General features: G+C 39.5%; 1 protein-coding gene across 1 annotated transcript in view; it reads right to left on the bottom strand.

Moving 5' to 3' along the window:
• The window catches only part of SAMD8 (sterile alpha motif domain containing 8), a 64,075-nt gene that overhangs the window by 18,535 nt on the left and 30,509 nt on the right, over nt 1–15,031 (bottom strand). Inside the window, exon 2 of the mRNA XM_036265705.1 lies at nt 7,705–8,297. Coding sequence (XP_036121598.1) covers nt 7,705–8,282 — 578 coding nt within the window. The 5' untranslated portion in view covers nt 8,283–8,297. The remainder of the gene's footprint in view (nt 1–7,704; nt 8,298–15,031) is intronic.

Here is a 15,031-nt window from a genome sequence, read left to right as displayed (position 1 = left end):
AAAAAAACAAAAACACCTGACACTCTGTGTGCATGTACTGAACTCGTCAAGCTGTAGGTTTCACCTTAGAGTAATTGAGCAGAGGTGTGGTTAATAAGACAGGGCTATTTTCTCTACTACAGCAGCCACAGTTCATTTTCTCTCGCACAGATTTTCCAAGAAGAGGACTATTCTCCTACTTGAAGACTGGGCCAGGGTAGGAGTGGGGATGGGATATAAATCTGGCTACTTCAGGAAGGGAGCTGAAAGTCTCAGTGATCAGTACATAGATTTACAGTTAATTCTGCCCTGGCCGGTTTGGCTCAGAGATTAGAGTGTCGGTCTGTGGTCCAGAGAAACCCAGGTTCGGTTCCTGCTAAGGGCGCGTACCTCAGTTGCAGTTTGTCCCCGGCCCTGGTTGGTCGTGCGGGTGGCAGCCACTCGATGTGTCCCTTTCACATTGATATTTCTCTCTCTCTCTCTCTCTCCTCCCCCCTCTCCCCCTCTCTCTCCCTCCCACTCTACCTGAACAAAAAAATGGAAGAACGTCCTTGGTGAGGATAAAAAAAAAAAATTAGTTAATCCTCTTGAAAACATACTGAAAAACATGTACCTTTGTTCTCACATGGGTCTGGTGTCTCCAAGTCCAAAATCCCTAATATTCAACTATTCTGGAAAATATACTACCTGTCTTCTATTGAAGTATAGGTCTAAAAGCTTCTTAAATGGATTTTCAACCAAATCTCCCATATTTAGCTCCTATCAGTATCTGGTCTTGAGATATGCTTTGTGCCTCCTATTTTGAGAGTTTTTCTAGAGCTCTATAGTACAAATAAATTCACCCTTGGGCACTGCTAGTTCCACTCCCAATCTCACAAACAGGCACTTAACTTTCCAATTTTTTTTGTTATTATCACTATTTTTGCCTTAATGGGATTACAGGGACACCCCTTCCCTTTTACTGTCATTTTAGTAGAGTGTTGTGAAGAAACTCAAATACGTACTCAATATCTCAAATGCATTATACATGCATATGCCTCTTTTTCTGGATAGAATTTAATTTTTTTTGGTAATTTAGAGTCATTACTATGAACAGTGATTATTACCTTGAACACAATAGTGACTTCAAGGAACACTGAAAAATAAAGGGCAGTTAAGCCCCAGACTGATGTGGGTTTTCCATTATTTATGTTTTCTTTTTATAGTGCTTCAGTTTTCTCCCTTGCTATTATGGTTATCAACTATCCCTCATTGTTGTAAGTGAGCCTGTCTCTAGAAGCATCCTTATCTCCTTCTAATTTTGTTTATATTGTGCTGAAGCTCCTGGAATTGTGTCAAATAAGCTTCAGAAGCAGACTCTGAAACAAAGATCAGTGTGAAAGTGATTAGGAGTGTTCCCAAGGGAAAACCATTGGGCAGTGGGTAAATGAGATCAGGAAGGCATGGGGCAAGGCAAGTGTGAGACATCAAGCACAGCCCTGTGGGAACTCAGGCAAAGTTAACTTTGGCTCAATCCTGTGGGGCATTTGGGAGACAGTACAAGTCCGATCTAAAAGTTATCCCAACTAGTACGAAGAGAAATGAAACACTTATACCCCACCTCACCATTCATTGGTTAAAAGCTGCTGCAGGAGAGATGTATATTTTCAAGTATGTTTGGCTCTCTTTTCAAGCAGGCAAAGTGCATCCCAGCAGTCCAAGAATAAATACTGATCCATACTATTATGTGGATGAATCTTTAAAAAACACACATATTATGCCAAATGAAAGAAGCCAGAAACGCATATGAAAAAGGCCACACATATTATATGATTCTACTTAAACAAAGTGTTCAGACCAGGCAAATCCATGGAAGCAGAAAGAAGATTGGTGGTTGCCAGGGTCTGGAGAGAGAAGGGAATGGGGTGTGACCAATAAGAGATATGAGTTTCTTCTGGGGACAATGACAATGTTTTGGAATTAGTGGTGATGGATGCACAACTTTGTAAATATACATTAAATCACTGAATTGTACACTTTAAAGTCCTCATTACTCTTCCAGAACATTTTCCCTCTGTCCTCCCATTATGCCTTGTTATGGTTATCTACAGACCCTCAGCATTCATTCCCTCATTTCTTGAAGATTTTAGTTTTTGCTTCACTGTCATTCTCTCTAAAACCGCTCCTATTGTAATTTGTGTTCTTCTCACTCACTTCTCTTTTACCTCTCCTCCTATGACCTTGTTTTTTCCTTTACTACAGTGACCCACACCCATGGTTATAAACCTGGATCTTGTAATTACCAAGATTATTTTTTATAATGTCAGTTTCAAAAATCCTATACTAACCAACACCGTTGTCTTTCCAGCTTATTCCTTAAGATTCCAACTCCAATAATTCTGAGACCTAAAATCCATTGATCTTAAATATTTTCACTGTCCTTCACCTACCTCATATCCTCACAATCCTTCCTTACCCACCTGAGTCCAAGGTCAGTCATTATAATCACTCCCTTGCCTCTTTTTCCTTCATTGTACTGCCTAGCAAAACTTCAGTCCTGCCTAAATCCAATTATCCATCCATTCCATTCCTGTATCTGTGCAGTTGAGTGAGGCTAGTAAAACACACAACGCCAACATGATTACTAACCAAAAGGAGGCCTTTAGTGCTGCTTCTATAGCACACAAGTCCATTCACTCTCCTAGATGACTATTTAATACCTCATTCTTGCCCTGGCCTGTTTGGCTCAGTGGTTGAGCATCAGCTTGTGGACCAGAGAGTCCCGGGTTCGGTTACCACTAGGGGTACGTACCACCAAAAAAAAAAAAAATACCTCATTCTTTCTCCTCAAACCACCCTTCTCTCCATTCTAACTCTGTTCACGGAGAAAATAAAAACAATCAAGAGAGCATTTCCTAATGTTCCACCATCACATCTAGCAACCTTTCTACCTCTGTTTCCAGATTTTCTACCTTCCCCTCTGTTATGGATGTGCCTAACAACAGCCTCTCCCACCCACTGGATCCCATCTCTTTTCAAGGACATGACTCCAACAATTATACCCTCTCTTTCTTTCAACATCACCCCCCACCCCCAAACTGGGACCAATACAACAAACATGCTATAATATAGCCCATCCAAAACAAAACCCTGGTGACTTCATATCCTTTCCTCCTCTACCCTGGCTACAGCTTAATTTCTCGGCTGCCCTTAAAATAAAACCTGTAAGATTTTCCTGTTTCCAATTTCTTCCTTTCCACTCTCTTTCTCTCTCAGCATTTCTTTGCCCAATTTTTTCTTACTTTGAAAAATTCTGATCATACCAAAAGAGAAGCTGAAAGAATAAACACTATATTCTTCACTTAAATCTATCAATTGTTTGTAATAATTAACATTTTCCAGCCCTGCCCGGTTTTGCTGAGTGGTTAGAGCGTCAGCCCGTGGACCAGAGAGTCCTGGGTTCGGTTCCCGCTAAGGGCACACACCTCGGTTGCAGTTTGTCCCCGGCCCCGGTTGGGGTCATGTGGGTGGCAACCACTTGATGTGTCTCTCTCACATCAATGTTTCTCTCTTTCTCCCTCTTTCCCTCCCACTCTATTTGAAGATAAATGCAAAAATGTCCTCGGGTGAGGATTAAAAAAACAAAAATTTTCCATATTTGCTCTATTTCACTCTTTCTCTAAAGACCTATACACATGCACTCTTTTGGAGGAGACTGAACTCCCCCCAAAGTTGCAGACATTATGCCACATCTCCCCTAAATATTTTAACATGTATCTCCTAAGAACAAGGATATCCTTTTCATAACCCAATACATTACACCCAGGAAACTGTAACACTGACTTAATGTTATACTACATCATTTAATATGCAGTCCATATTCAAATTTTCTTAATTATCCCAAAATGTCCTTTATAGCAGTATTTTTATTTCTTGACATAGGATCTAATTAACGTTCATGCATTGCTCTTGGTTATGTCTCTTTGTTTTGCCTTACAATTCCCACAGTGCCATGACACTGACATATTTGGAGAGTCTAAATCAGCTAGTTGCCTTATAGAATGTTTCATAATTCTCTCAGGACTGGATTCAGAATACATTTTTTGGGGCAAGATTATATTACATAGGTGATTTGTGAACATCATATCCAATGCATATAATATCAGTTTGTCCCACTGTGATGTTATCTTTGATCATCTGGTTAAAGTGACACATGCCAGATCTTGCCATTGTAAAGGTACCTCATCATTCCTGTAATTAAATATGTGAGATTATACTTTCAGATCACATAACTATCCTGCTCCCAAATGGCCTTTTACCTAATAGATTTTAGCACCCACTAATTTTAGCATCCACTTGCCTGAATTAATTATTACAATGGAGGTTGCAAAATACTCCATCCACATTTATTTCCTGTTGTTATAATTTAAGAACTTTCCCTCTCACGCTACCATTTTTTGCTTGTTTTATTTATAACTGTAGATTCATAGATTTTTTTTCCTTACTCAATACAGGGAAAAGTAGGTTTACAGTTATGAGTACATGAAACAATTTATTCTTGTATTATTATTGTATTGTTTATTTGTATTACAACTGTAAACCTACTTTTCCCACCCCTGTATAATTCATTACCATCACTATTCCCTTTTGTTGTTGTCGTTGTTATATGTCCCTAGAGGGAACCGAACCCAGGACTCTGGTCCGCAGGCCGACGCTCCAACCGCTGAGCCAAACAGGCCAGAACTCATAACTATTCCTTTTGATGTTCCAACTGTCCTAATTTGATAAGTGGGAGCCCATTCATACCAGCTCTTTTGTTCTTTTGACACGTTTCCATTGGTTTTGTGCACTTCTTGCTTTATGGCACTTCATTTTTCACTTTCCTTGCCCGACTTAAAATCAGCCATTTCATGGCCGGAAAGAGGGCTGCCCCTGGCCCATCACGCTATGCATGTTCGTGGGGAACCTGGTGCTAAGCCATTCATAGACGACCTACTTCTGGGACGGAATTTTATTTATTTATTTATTTTATTAATTAATTTTTGTTACAGATGCTTCTCCTTTTTCCCCCACTGATTCCCCCCTCCCCCTCCCTCCTTGCCCTTTCCCCAGATTGTTGTCCATGTCCACTGTTCATGCATACATGCATATAAGTTCTGTGGTTTATCTCTCCCCCACCACCCCCCTCTTTAGGGGATTGTCAGTCTGTACCCCGCTTCCGCGTCTCTGGGACTACCCCATTCCTCAGACTTTTATGTTCATTATATTCCACAAATAAGTGAGATCATATGAAACTTGTCTTTCTCTGTTTGGCTTGTTTCACTTAGGATGATACTTTCAAGGTCCCTCCATGTAGTCTCAACGGATAAGAGATCTTTCTTTCTTACAGCTACGTAGTACTCCATTGTGTATATGTACCACAGCTTTTTGATCCATTCGTCTACTGATGGACACTTGGGCTGTTTCCAGATCTTAGCTATTGTAAATAGTGCTGCTACAAACATGGGGGTACATATATTCTTTCTGATTGGTGTCCTATGCTTCTTAGGGTATATATTCCTAGAAGTGGGATCACTGGGTCAAATGGAAGATCAATTTTTAATTTTTTGAGGTAACACCATATTGTTTTCCATAGTGGCTGCACCAGTCTGCATTCCCACCAGCAGTGCACTAGAATGGGACGGAATTTTGTACACAGCAGAGCAGCTCCCTTGCTGCGATCTATTGAAAGTGAGCCCTCGACACAAGGGTTTGTAAAAATAATTAATTAAAAAAATAAAAAATAAAATCAGCCATTTCTCTAGGGAGCCTCGGTCTGGGGTTCCTTTTAGGAGGTACTGTTAGTTAGAAACCTAGAAATCTAGATGCTCATGGTGCTCAATGCTACTGAGTTTTTCCTGCAAATCTTTCACATCAGTTCACAGAAATCTTCCTTATTTTTTCTTATGATTAAACAGTACTCTATTGTGTAGATGTACCATTCAACTAGCTTTCCATGGATAAGCATTTAGATTATTTCCAATATTTATAATTATTACAAATAATGTCACAACAAATAACTTTGTGCATGTTGTTTCATATTTGTGGAGATATACTTTTAGATAAATTCTAGTAAGTCTCACATTCTCTTTTGAATGCATTAAAATTAGGCTTTTGCCTTTATTAACTTTTGTCAAGGTTACTGATGACCAACATGTTGCTAAATTCAGTGGTCAATTACCTTCATCTTACCTGGCCTCTCAGCAGCACTTGACATAACTAATTATTTATTCCTGCCTCTTTACATTGTTTTTTTAACTTGGCTTCCAGTATACTAACTCTCTCTGCCCTGACATTCTCAATCTTCTTTGGTAGTTTTACCTGATTTCTCTGACCTCTAAATGTTATAATGTACTTGGGTTCAATTTTCAATCTTCTTATTTTCCCTTTCACTCATTAGGAGACCTTATCTAACATCATGGCTTTACCCATGCTGGTAACTCCCCCAAATCAGACTAGATCTCTCCAAATTCTAACTGATCCTTCCATCTCTTACTTGATTTGGTGTAAAAGATAGCTCAAACTCGACATGTCTAAAATCAAACCCTTAATTTTCTCTTTAAGTCAGCTCTTTCTACAGTCTTTTGGTATTTCATAAAAACAACAGAATACTCCTTTTTTTTTCTTTTTTTTCTTTTTTATCAGATAGAGTGGGAGGGAGAGAGAAAGAGAGAAATAATGACGTGAAAGGGACACATCGAGTGGCTGCCACCTGCACAACCCAACCAGGGCTGGAGACAAACTGCAACCGAGATACATGCCCTTAATGGTAACCGAACCCGAGCCAGGGCAACAGAATATTATTAATAAATTAGTTTGTACTATTTGTAATAATTCCAATTTATATGGTGACACAGAAGACCCCATATTTTTGAAAAAGCAGAACCATGAGCATCATTTAAAAAAAAACAAAGTAACCAAATTCCATTTATTACAAACAACATTCTGGGAAACCCCTTTAAAATCTGAAGTGCCCAGGGAACTAAATTAGCACTGGCTGGTTTGGCTCAGCAGTTAGAGCGTCAGCCCGTGAACCGAAGGGTCAAAGGCATGTACCTGGGTTGCAGGTTCAATCCCTTGCCCCAGTTGGGGTCGTGCGGGAGGCAACCAATCTATGTGTCTCTCTCACATCGATGTTTTTCTCTCTCTCTCCCTCCCTTCCTCCCTCCACTCTCTTTTTAAAATATCAATGGAAAAATATACATGGGTGAAGATTAACACACAAAAAAAGGGAAACCCCTTCAAAATATGAAGCACTGACCTAGCCTGTACGCCTGTGCACCAAAGGATCATGGATTCGATTCTGAGTAAGGGCACATACCTGGGTTGCAGGTTCAATTCTCAGCCCCGGTTGGGGTCATGCAGGGGGCAACTAATCCATGTGTCTCTCTCACATTGGTGTTTCTCTTTCTTTTTCTCTCCCCCTCCTTCCCACTCTCTCTAAAATATATCCTTGGATGAGGATTCACAACAATAAAAAAAGATAAAAAAATAAACAGTGTTCCTTCCCACTCACCTAGCGTTAAGATCTGGTTTACTCTAAGAGAAAGAGGCAATTTCAAAGCATATCTTTCTATACTATCAGATAGAGCAAATGGAAAGTACATATCAATTAAAACAATAATAATTACAGTTATCATAAATATGCTTTTATCATTGCCCTTATAGCAATCTTCTACAAACTTGGCAACTAGAAATAAAACTTACCTGTCTAAGAATATATCTGGGAGTGGTGGATAGGTCTGCATGTCAGGCACTCGTTCATGGACTATAACCATAATGAAAGATGTAAACCCGAATACTATAAAAACATATATACAGCTCAATATGGTCTTCCAGTACTCTGGGTCTAATCTTCGAACAGAATGTTTGTTTTTACCATTCATGTACTGGTACTGATCAGAATTCAAATCAATGAGGGGTCCATCACAGTCATGTGAGGGCTCCCCGTTACAGAGCCACTCTGCGCTCTGAAGAGCACTGATGAAAGGGGTCATGGAACTCATGGGACTGTCACTGTTATATCCCATCTCTTCTAAAACATCAATATGTATTTTCTGCAATTTTCGGACGGAAAGCATTAACCTTTTAATGTCCCCTAAGACTTTGATTTCCAGAGGAGGAGACCGGAGATCATATTCAGTCAATGTTAGCAGTGTGATTCCATCAAGTCGGTGCTTATTGCATAATATGTCCACATATTCAAAGAAGCCTTCATCCTTCAGCCAAACAGCTACATGCTTGGTAGTCCAGCGGCGAATGCAGAGTTGATTAGGTCCGGCCATGTCCTCCTCCAGTGCCTATCAAAGGAAAACAGAAAATCAAAACAAAAACTTCAGTGTGTCTTAACAACTCCTTTGAAGACCAAATACACATAAATATACCAGAAACAGTAATTTACCAATACTGCCTTACTGGCTTCTAGAAGAGAGTAAAGAAGCAAATATTATTCAACAAGTTAACATTCTAATAATTGTATGCATATAACCCCAATAGCAGAAAGAAGACTAATGACCAAACATTTTTTACAAAACATTATTTTACAAATGGCTTTTCCACACCATAGCAGTCATAATTTAATTATATAAAGCCTACCGTTGAGAACAATGAAGAAAATCCCATTTTAATACTTTTCATAAAATGAGATATAAAGATTTGTTACATGTAAAAATAAATTAAATTTCAGAAATCTTCATGTTCATGGAATAAAGATATCTCCTCCTCCAAAGAGAAAAAACACCACCACAAAGGCAGATAGATAACTAATTTCAGAAAACCCCTTAAACATACTTCTCTATACTATACAAATAACCATTTCTATAACAGATATAAAGCTTTTAAACTAGATATAAATACCTTATTAGCTCAGTTCTGTCTATACTTACTGAATAGAAATTTCTTTCTTAAACCATCATTGAGATTCTAGTAGTAAAAATTCAAAAACAAAACTGTCATTTCAATGTACCCATAAATTTGAGTACCCAAACTTTATATATTGCAAATTATAAAAGGCTAATAATGTATTGTTCTAAAAAGTACAAGTAATTTTTATTAGTTTGATCTCTCATAGCACTATTTATGTTCTTTTTTTTATTTTTAAACATCAATGTGAGAGAGACATATCAATTAGTTGCCACCTGCACGACCCCAACCAGGACCGGGAACAAACCGCAGCCAAGGTACGTGCCCTTGGCCGGAACTGAACCCGGGACTCCTTGGTCTGTGGGCTGAAGTTCTAACTGCTGAGCCAAACCAGCCAGGCATTTTTTATGTTCTTCTTTTTTTTTTTAATCTTTGCCTGAGTACATTTTTGTATTTATCTTCAGATAGGGCAGGAGGGAGAGAGAGGGGAAGAGAGAGAGAAACATCGATGTGAGAGACACATTGAGTGGGTGCCACTCACATGACCCCAACTGGGACCAGGGACAAACCGCAACCGAGGTATGTGCCCTTAGCAGGAACCAAACCCGGGACTTTCTGGTCCGCAGGCTGATGCTCTAACCACTGAGCAAACTGGCCAGGGCTATGTTCTTTTGTTGTTGTTAATCCTCACCCGAAGATATTTTCCCATTGATATTTAGATAGAGTTGAAGGGAGGGAGGGAGGGAAGAAGAGAGAGAGAGAAAAAAACATTAATGTGAGAGAGACACATTGATTGGCTTCCTCCTGCATGACTTCCAATGGGGCCAGGTATACACCTTTGACCAGGAATCAAACCCTTGACCCTTCAGTCTGAGGGCCAACAGTCTAACCGCTGAGCCAAACTGGCCAGGGTTCTTTTTCCATTTTAAAACTTGCAGTAACTGGGGTCAATATCTGGTTTGTAAACTTTACCAGATACAGGGGAGACAAAGGCCTACATGGAGAAAGCCTACTTCCCTAAAGTACTTTCTCAAGTACTAAAGCCTGTGGGTTTTCTGACATTTTCTAGATCTCGCAAAACTATATTTACTTCTGAGATGATTTTTATAAAACATATTATGCAAACTTTAAAGTATTAAAAAATAGAATAAAAAATAATACAACAGCCCTGGCCGATTTGGCTCAGCGGTTGGAGCATCAGCCCACAGACCAAAGACTCGCGGGTTTGATTCCAGTCCAAGACACATACCTTGGCTACTGTTGGTTCCCAGGCCCTGGTTGGGGTTGTGCAGAAGGCAATCAATCAATGTGTCTCTCTCACATCAATGTTTCTCTCTCTCTCTCTCTCTCCCTCCCTCCCTCCCTCCTACTTTATCTGGAAATCAGTAAAAAAATATTCTCGGGTGAAGATTAAAAAATAATAATAATACAACAAACACCCAGTGCTCACTACCCAGATCCAATACAAATTTCTGTTTCTTAATCTGGGTATTAGCTTACAGGGTATGTTCATTTTGTGAAAATTCATCAAGCTATATATATTTATAATCTACACTTTTCTCTACATGTTAAATTTTATTTAAAAAGTTTGCTTTCAAAAGCAAAACAAAACACCAATACAAGTAAATGTTCTTCCCTGATAGCATCCCCTTTCTTTCCTCCCAGATGTAGTAATTCCTGATTTTAAGGTTTACCATTCCCTTATAACATGCATTTTTGGCTATGAACTAGCTTCTTTCTATGCTTCCTTAGGCTGAGGAAAGAAAAAGCTGCTACTGGTCTGCATTCTCTCCCTAGCCACACAAACTCTTGCCATAAACACATAATCACTTGAAAAAGGCAGGTACTTAACTACATGAGCACTACTTACACCATCAAAAATATTCAGCAAATAAGAAATACTCTCATTAAGTATTTATTTCTTAATTACTAAAAACCAATTCTAGTTTTTGGAAGCCTTAAATCATATTTTGTTTCCAAACAAAGCTTTTAATATTATCAATACACAACAGCTTTTCAGTCTTAGAAAATTAACAGCACATTCATCTATAAGTAAGTTATCTGCACATTTTAAAAGGCTAATTCTTATATGCTGGAAAGCTACAAAAAAACTTACTCAACTCTTTTAGCTATAGTATATAATCACCATCGCAAAGGCCAAAGAATTATGATTTATTCACTTTAACATATGGAATTTATACACATTGATGCATATCATTGACTACACAAATATACATAATATTCTATTAACATATGATTTCACTATGTTTTGGTTCATATATATAGCCAAATGGTTTCATCCTACCCACTACGATACACAAATATCTTTTCTCCAAGGTATGCTCTGAATAAATTACTTCATCCTTGAATATCCAACAAGCACAGGCTACAAGTTCTGCAGCGGTTAATGATATAGCAAACTTGAGAAGATATCTCATACAAAACAAGGCCCGACTTCTGTCGCTTTATTTCTATTTTGCTACCTTTTTCCTTTCTCCAACAGCTTACCAAAAATGGGTTCCAAGTCACTCCCATCCTTGTAGCATTATTCTTCAGTATTTTTGTATCATAAACTGCTCAAATGATCTTCTTTTTCTGTCTTATATCACCAGTTCTTTATACCCTCAATCAGGTTAACAAACAGGCTTTTATGATGGTGTTTTAGCTGCTAGAAAATAGGAGTTATACAAGGAAGTCTCCTGGAAGTCTATGGGCCTGCTGTGGCAATGTCCTAAACACATGACGCATTCCACTGTTACACTTCATCAGGTTAGGGCATGTCTTTAATTGCATGCTACTACATATAGTTAGGGGCCCATCTTTAGCTAACACTGTGAAAACCTGCATTGAAGAGATATAGTAAAAGACGATAGAAGGCTTTAGGGCCAATTTAATATTAATGTTGTACCATAACAACTACAGGGAACAGGAGGCAATGAGCAAAGAATATGACAGCTATAGGTTTCACATATATCCACAAAATGAAGAAATTAGGTTAGAAAACGTTTAAGAACACTTTCAGCTTTAACCAATAATTAATATGAATCAATTATTAGTTAAAGGGATTTCTACTTCTGACCAAGACCTAATAAGAGGGACCAGATTAACCCTCCCACTTGAAACAACCAAAAAGCAGACAAAACATATGAGGGGAGAAAAATAGTTTCAAGACACTGGGCATCAGACAATAAAAGAGATCCCCGAGAGACAGGAAACTAGGTAGGCCCTACTGCTACAGCTTATTGTCTTGAGAGTTTAGGCAGAATGGCACCAGACAGAAACTAGACGAGGCCTGGCAGACTTGCTAAGCTGAGGAGACACAGCTGAGAGTCTGAAGAGATCAAGGTGGCTAGTGTTCATGGGACAGAATATTGGAGAGCTGAAAGATGCACAGAGAACTTGGACTAAATGTCTGTGTCCCCCACAAAAAAATTGTGTTGAAATCCTAAATCCCAGTGGGATGATATGAGGTGATTAGGTCATGAGGGCAGAGCCTTCATGAATAGAATTAATGCCGTTATGAGAGATACCCCAGAGAATTCTCTCACCTCTTCTGTTGTTCTGTAAGGACCATTTATAAGCCAGGAAGTGGGACTTCACCAGACACAAAATCTACTGGCACTTTGATCTTGGACTCAGCCTCCAGAACTATGAGAAATAAATGTGTGTTCAAGCAACCTATGGTATTTTTGTTATAGCAGCCTGAATAGATTAAGATGAAACTCCAGAGATCTGTAGAACATCTGCCTTGAATATGAAGCTGAATGCTGACCAGTGCATATATGTGAGGAAATCAAACAAGACTGAAAAAACAACTATCAAAAGATGAGAGGGCTGACACTCTAACCACTGAGACACACTGGCCAGGGCTGTGCTATACTTTCGTAAAGGACAAACACATGACCTTGCCCCTTGGATTTTAAGGGAATGGCAAGAACTAGCTGCTAATAGATAACCACTGCACTGTATAGATAACCATTGCTTTGCGTACACAGAAACTGATTGTTCCCTCAGGCATAACAGCTAACTGCAAATATCTGCTTCTGTATGTGCTTGCTTGCTCGCATACCCTTAACGCAAATTCCTTAACAGGGGCTAAGACAACTATATAAGCAACCCATCCTCTGAGCTCGGGGCTGCTCTCTCCTCTGTGTAGGATGGGACAGTCACCGCGCAGCTAATAAAGCTCTCTTAATTTGAACCCAGTTCTGAGTCTGAGTCTGGTCTGTCTCGTTGGTCTACAACACTTTTTTTTTTTAAATCTTCACCCGAGGATATTTTCCCATTGATTTTTATCTTTTTTTTTAATCCTCACCTGAGGACATTTTTCCATTTTTTGTTCAGATAGAGGGGGAGGGAGAGAGAGAGAGAGAAACATCGACGTGAAAGGGACACATTGAGGGGTTGCCACCGGTAAGACCCAACCAGGGCCAGGGACAAACTGCAACCGAGGTATGTGCCCTTAACGGGAACCGAACCCGGGTCTCTCTGGACTGCAGGCCAACACTCTAACTGCTGAGCCAAACTGGCCAGGGCCCCATTGATTTTTAGATACAGAAGCAAGGGAGGGAACAAGAGAGGGAATGAGGGGGGGAGGAAGGGAAGAAGCATTGATGTGAGAGAAACACATCAACAGATTGCCTCCTGCACGACCCTAACTGGGACCAGGGATCAAACCTGCAACCCAGGTACATGCCCTTGACCAGAATCGAACCCGAGATCCTTCAGTCCCAGGGCCAATACTCTTAACTTCTGAGCCAAACCAGCCAGGGCTGTGCTATACTTTTGTATCAGTGAAGTGGGTTTACACCAGCATCACAACAAACATGTGCGTAATGTGTTGCACTGCAACATTTTGACAGCTACAATGTCACTAGGTGATAGGAATTTTTCAGCCCCATTTTAATCTTATGGGACCACAGTTGTACATGCAATCCATTGTTGACCAAAATTGTCATTTTGCAGCACATGACTATTGAATCCCCCTTGTGCTTGGAATCTCTTTTTCCAGGAAAAATCAGTCCTTCTTAAGGGTTTGCTTGATTAGGTCAGGTCCAATGAGAACAATCTGGCCTTCTTAGTCAACTGTGGCAGATAACATAACCTAATCACAGGAGTGACAGCCCATCATATTTACAGGCTCCTCCCATTATACAAAGGTCATTGGATGCATTTTAGAATTCTTTCACACTACGCTAATCAAGATAAAGTAGGACTGCTTCAGCCGGTTTGGCTCAACAGTTAGGGCATCCAGTCAAGGACATGTATCTAAGTTAAGGTTGGGTCCCTGGCCCTGGTCAGGGTCATGCAGGAGGCAACCAATCGATATGTCTCTCTCACATTGATTTCTCTCTCTCTCTCTCTCCCCCTCCCTCTCCCTCTCCCACTCTATCTGAACATAAATGGCAAAATATCCTCAGGTGAGGATTAAAAAGAAAAAGATAACTCTGGCCGGTATGGCTCAGTGGTTAGAGCATAAGCCTGGGGTCCAGAGAGACTCAGGCTCGGTTCCCACTAAGGACATGTACCTCGGCTGCGGTTTGTCCCCGGCCCTGGTTGGGTTGTGCAGGAGGCAGCCACTCGATGTGTCCCTTTCATGTCGATGTTTCTCTCTCTCTCTCTCTCCCCCCTTCACTCTCTCCCTCCCACTGTATCTGAACAAAAAAATGGAAAAATGTCCTTGGGTGAGTATAAAAAAAAAAAAAAAAACAGTAAACAAATTAATGGAATATAACAGAGAATCCAGAAATGGACCTACATGCATATAGATTATCTCATTTTCCGCAAATGTGCAAAGACAATTCAGTGGAGAAAGGATATTCTTTTCATCAAATGGTACTGGGACAAATGGATATCCATGTTAAAAGCATCAGTCTATACCTCTCACCATATATAAAAAATAACTCAAAATAGATCATAGACCTAATGTAAAACCTAAATATCGAGAACTTCTAAAAGAAAATATAGGAGAAAATCTTTGACCTGAGGTTAGATAAAAATTTCTTACATGACAACAAAAATAAAATCTATCAAAGAGCAAACTGATAAATTGGACTTCATTTGTCTGCTAGGGAATTAAAGGACTTCTATGTTTTCAGTCTGCAAATTTCTGCATTGTTTAAATCTTTTAATATATTTCAATAGTAAAAAAAAAAACACATAAAGGAATACA

This window comes from Molossus molossus, unplaced genomic scaffold, assembly GCF_014108415.1.
Source record: "Molossus molossus isolate mMolMol1 unplaced genomic scaffold, mMolMol1.p scaffold_m16_p_17, whole genome shotgun sequence".
In the NCBI taxonomy this organism is placed as follows: domain Eukaryota; kingdom Metazoa; phylum Chordata; class Mammalia; order Chiroptera; family Molossidae; genus Molossus; species Molossus molossus.
Note: the sequence above shows the minus strand (reverse complement) of the source record. Positions and strands in the feature narration are given on the sequence as shown.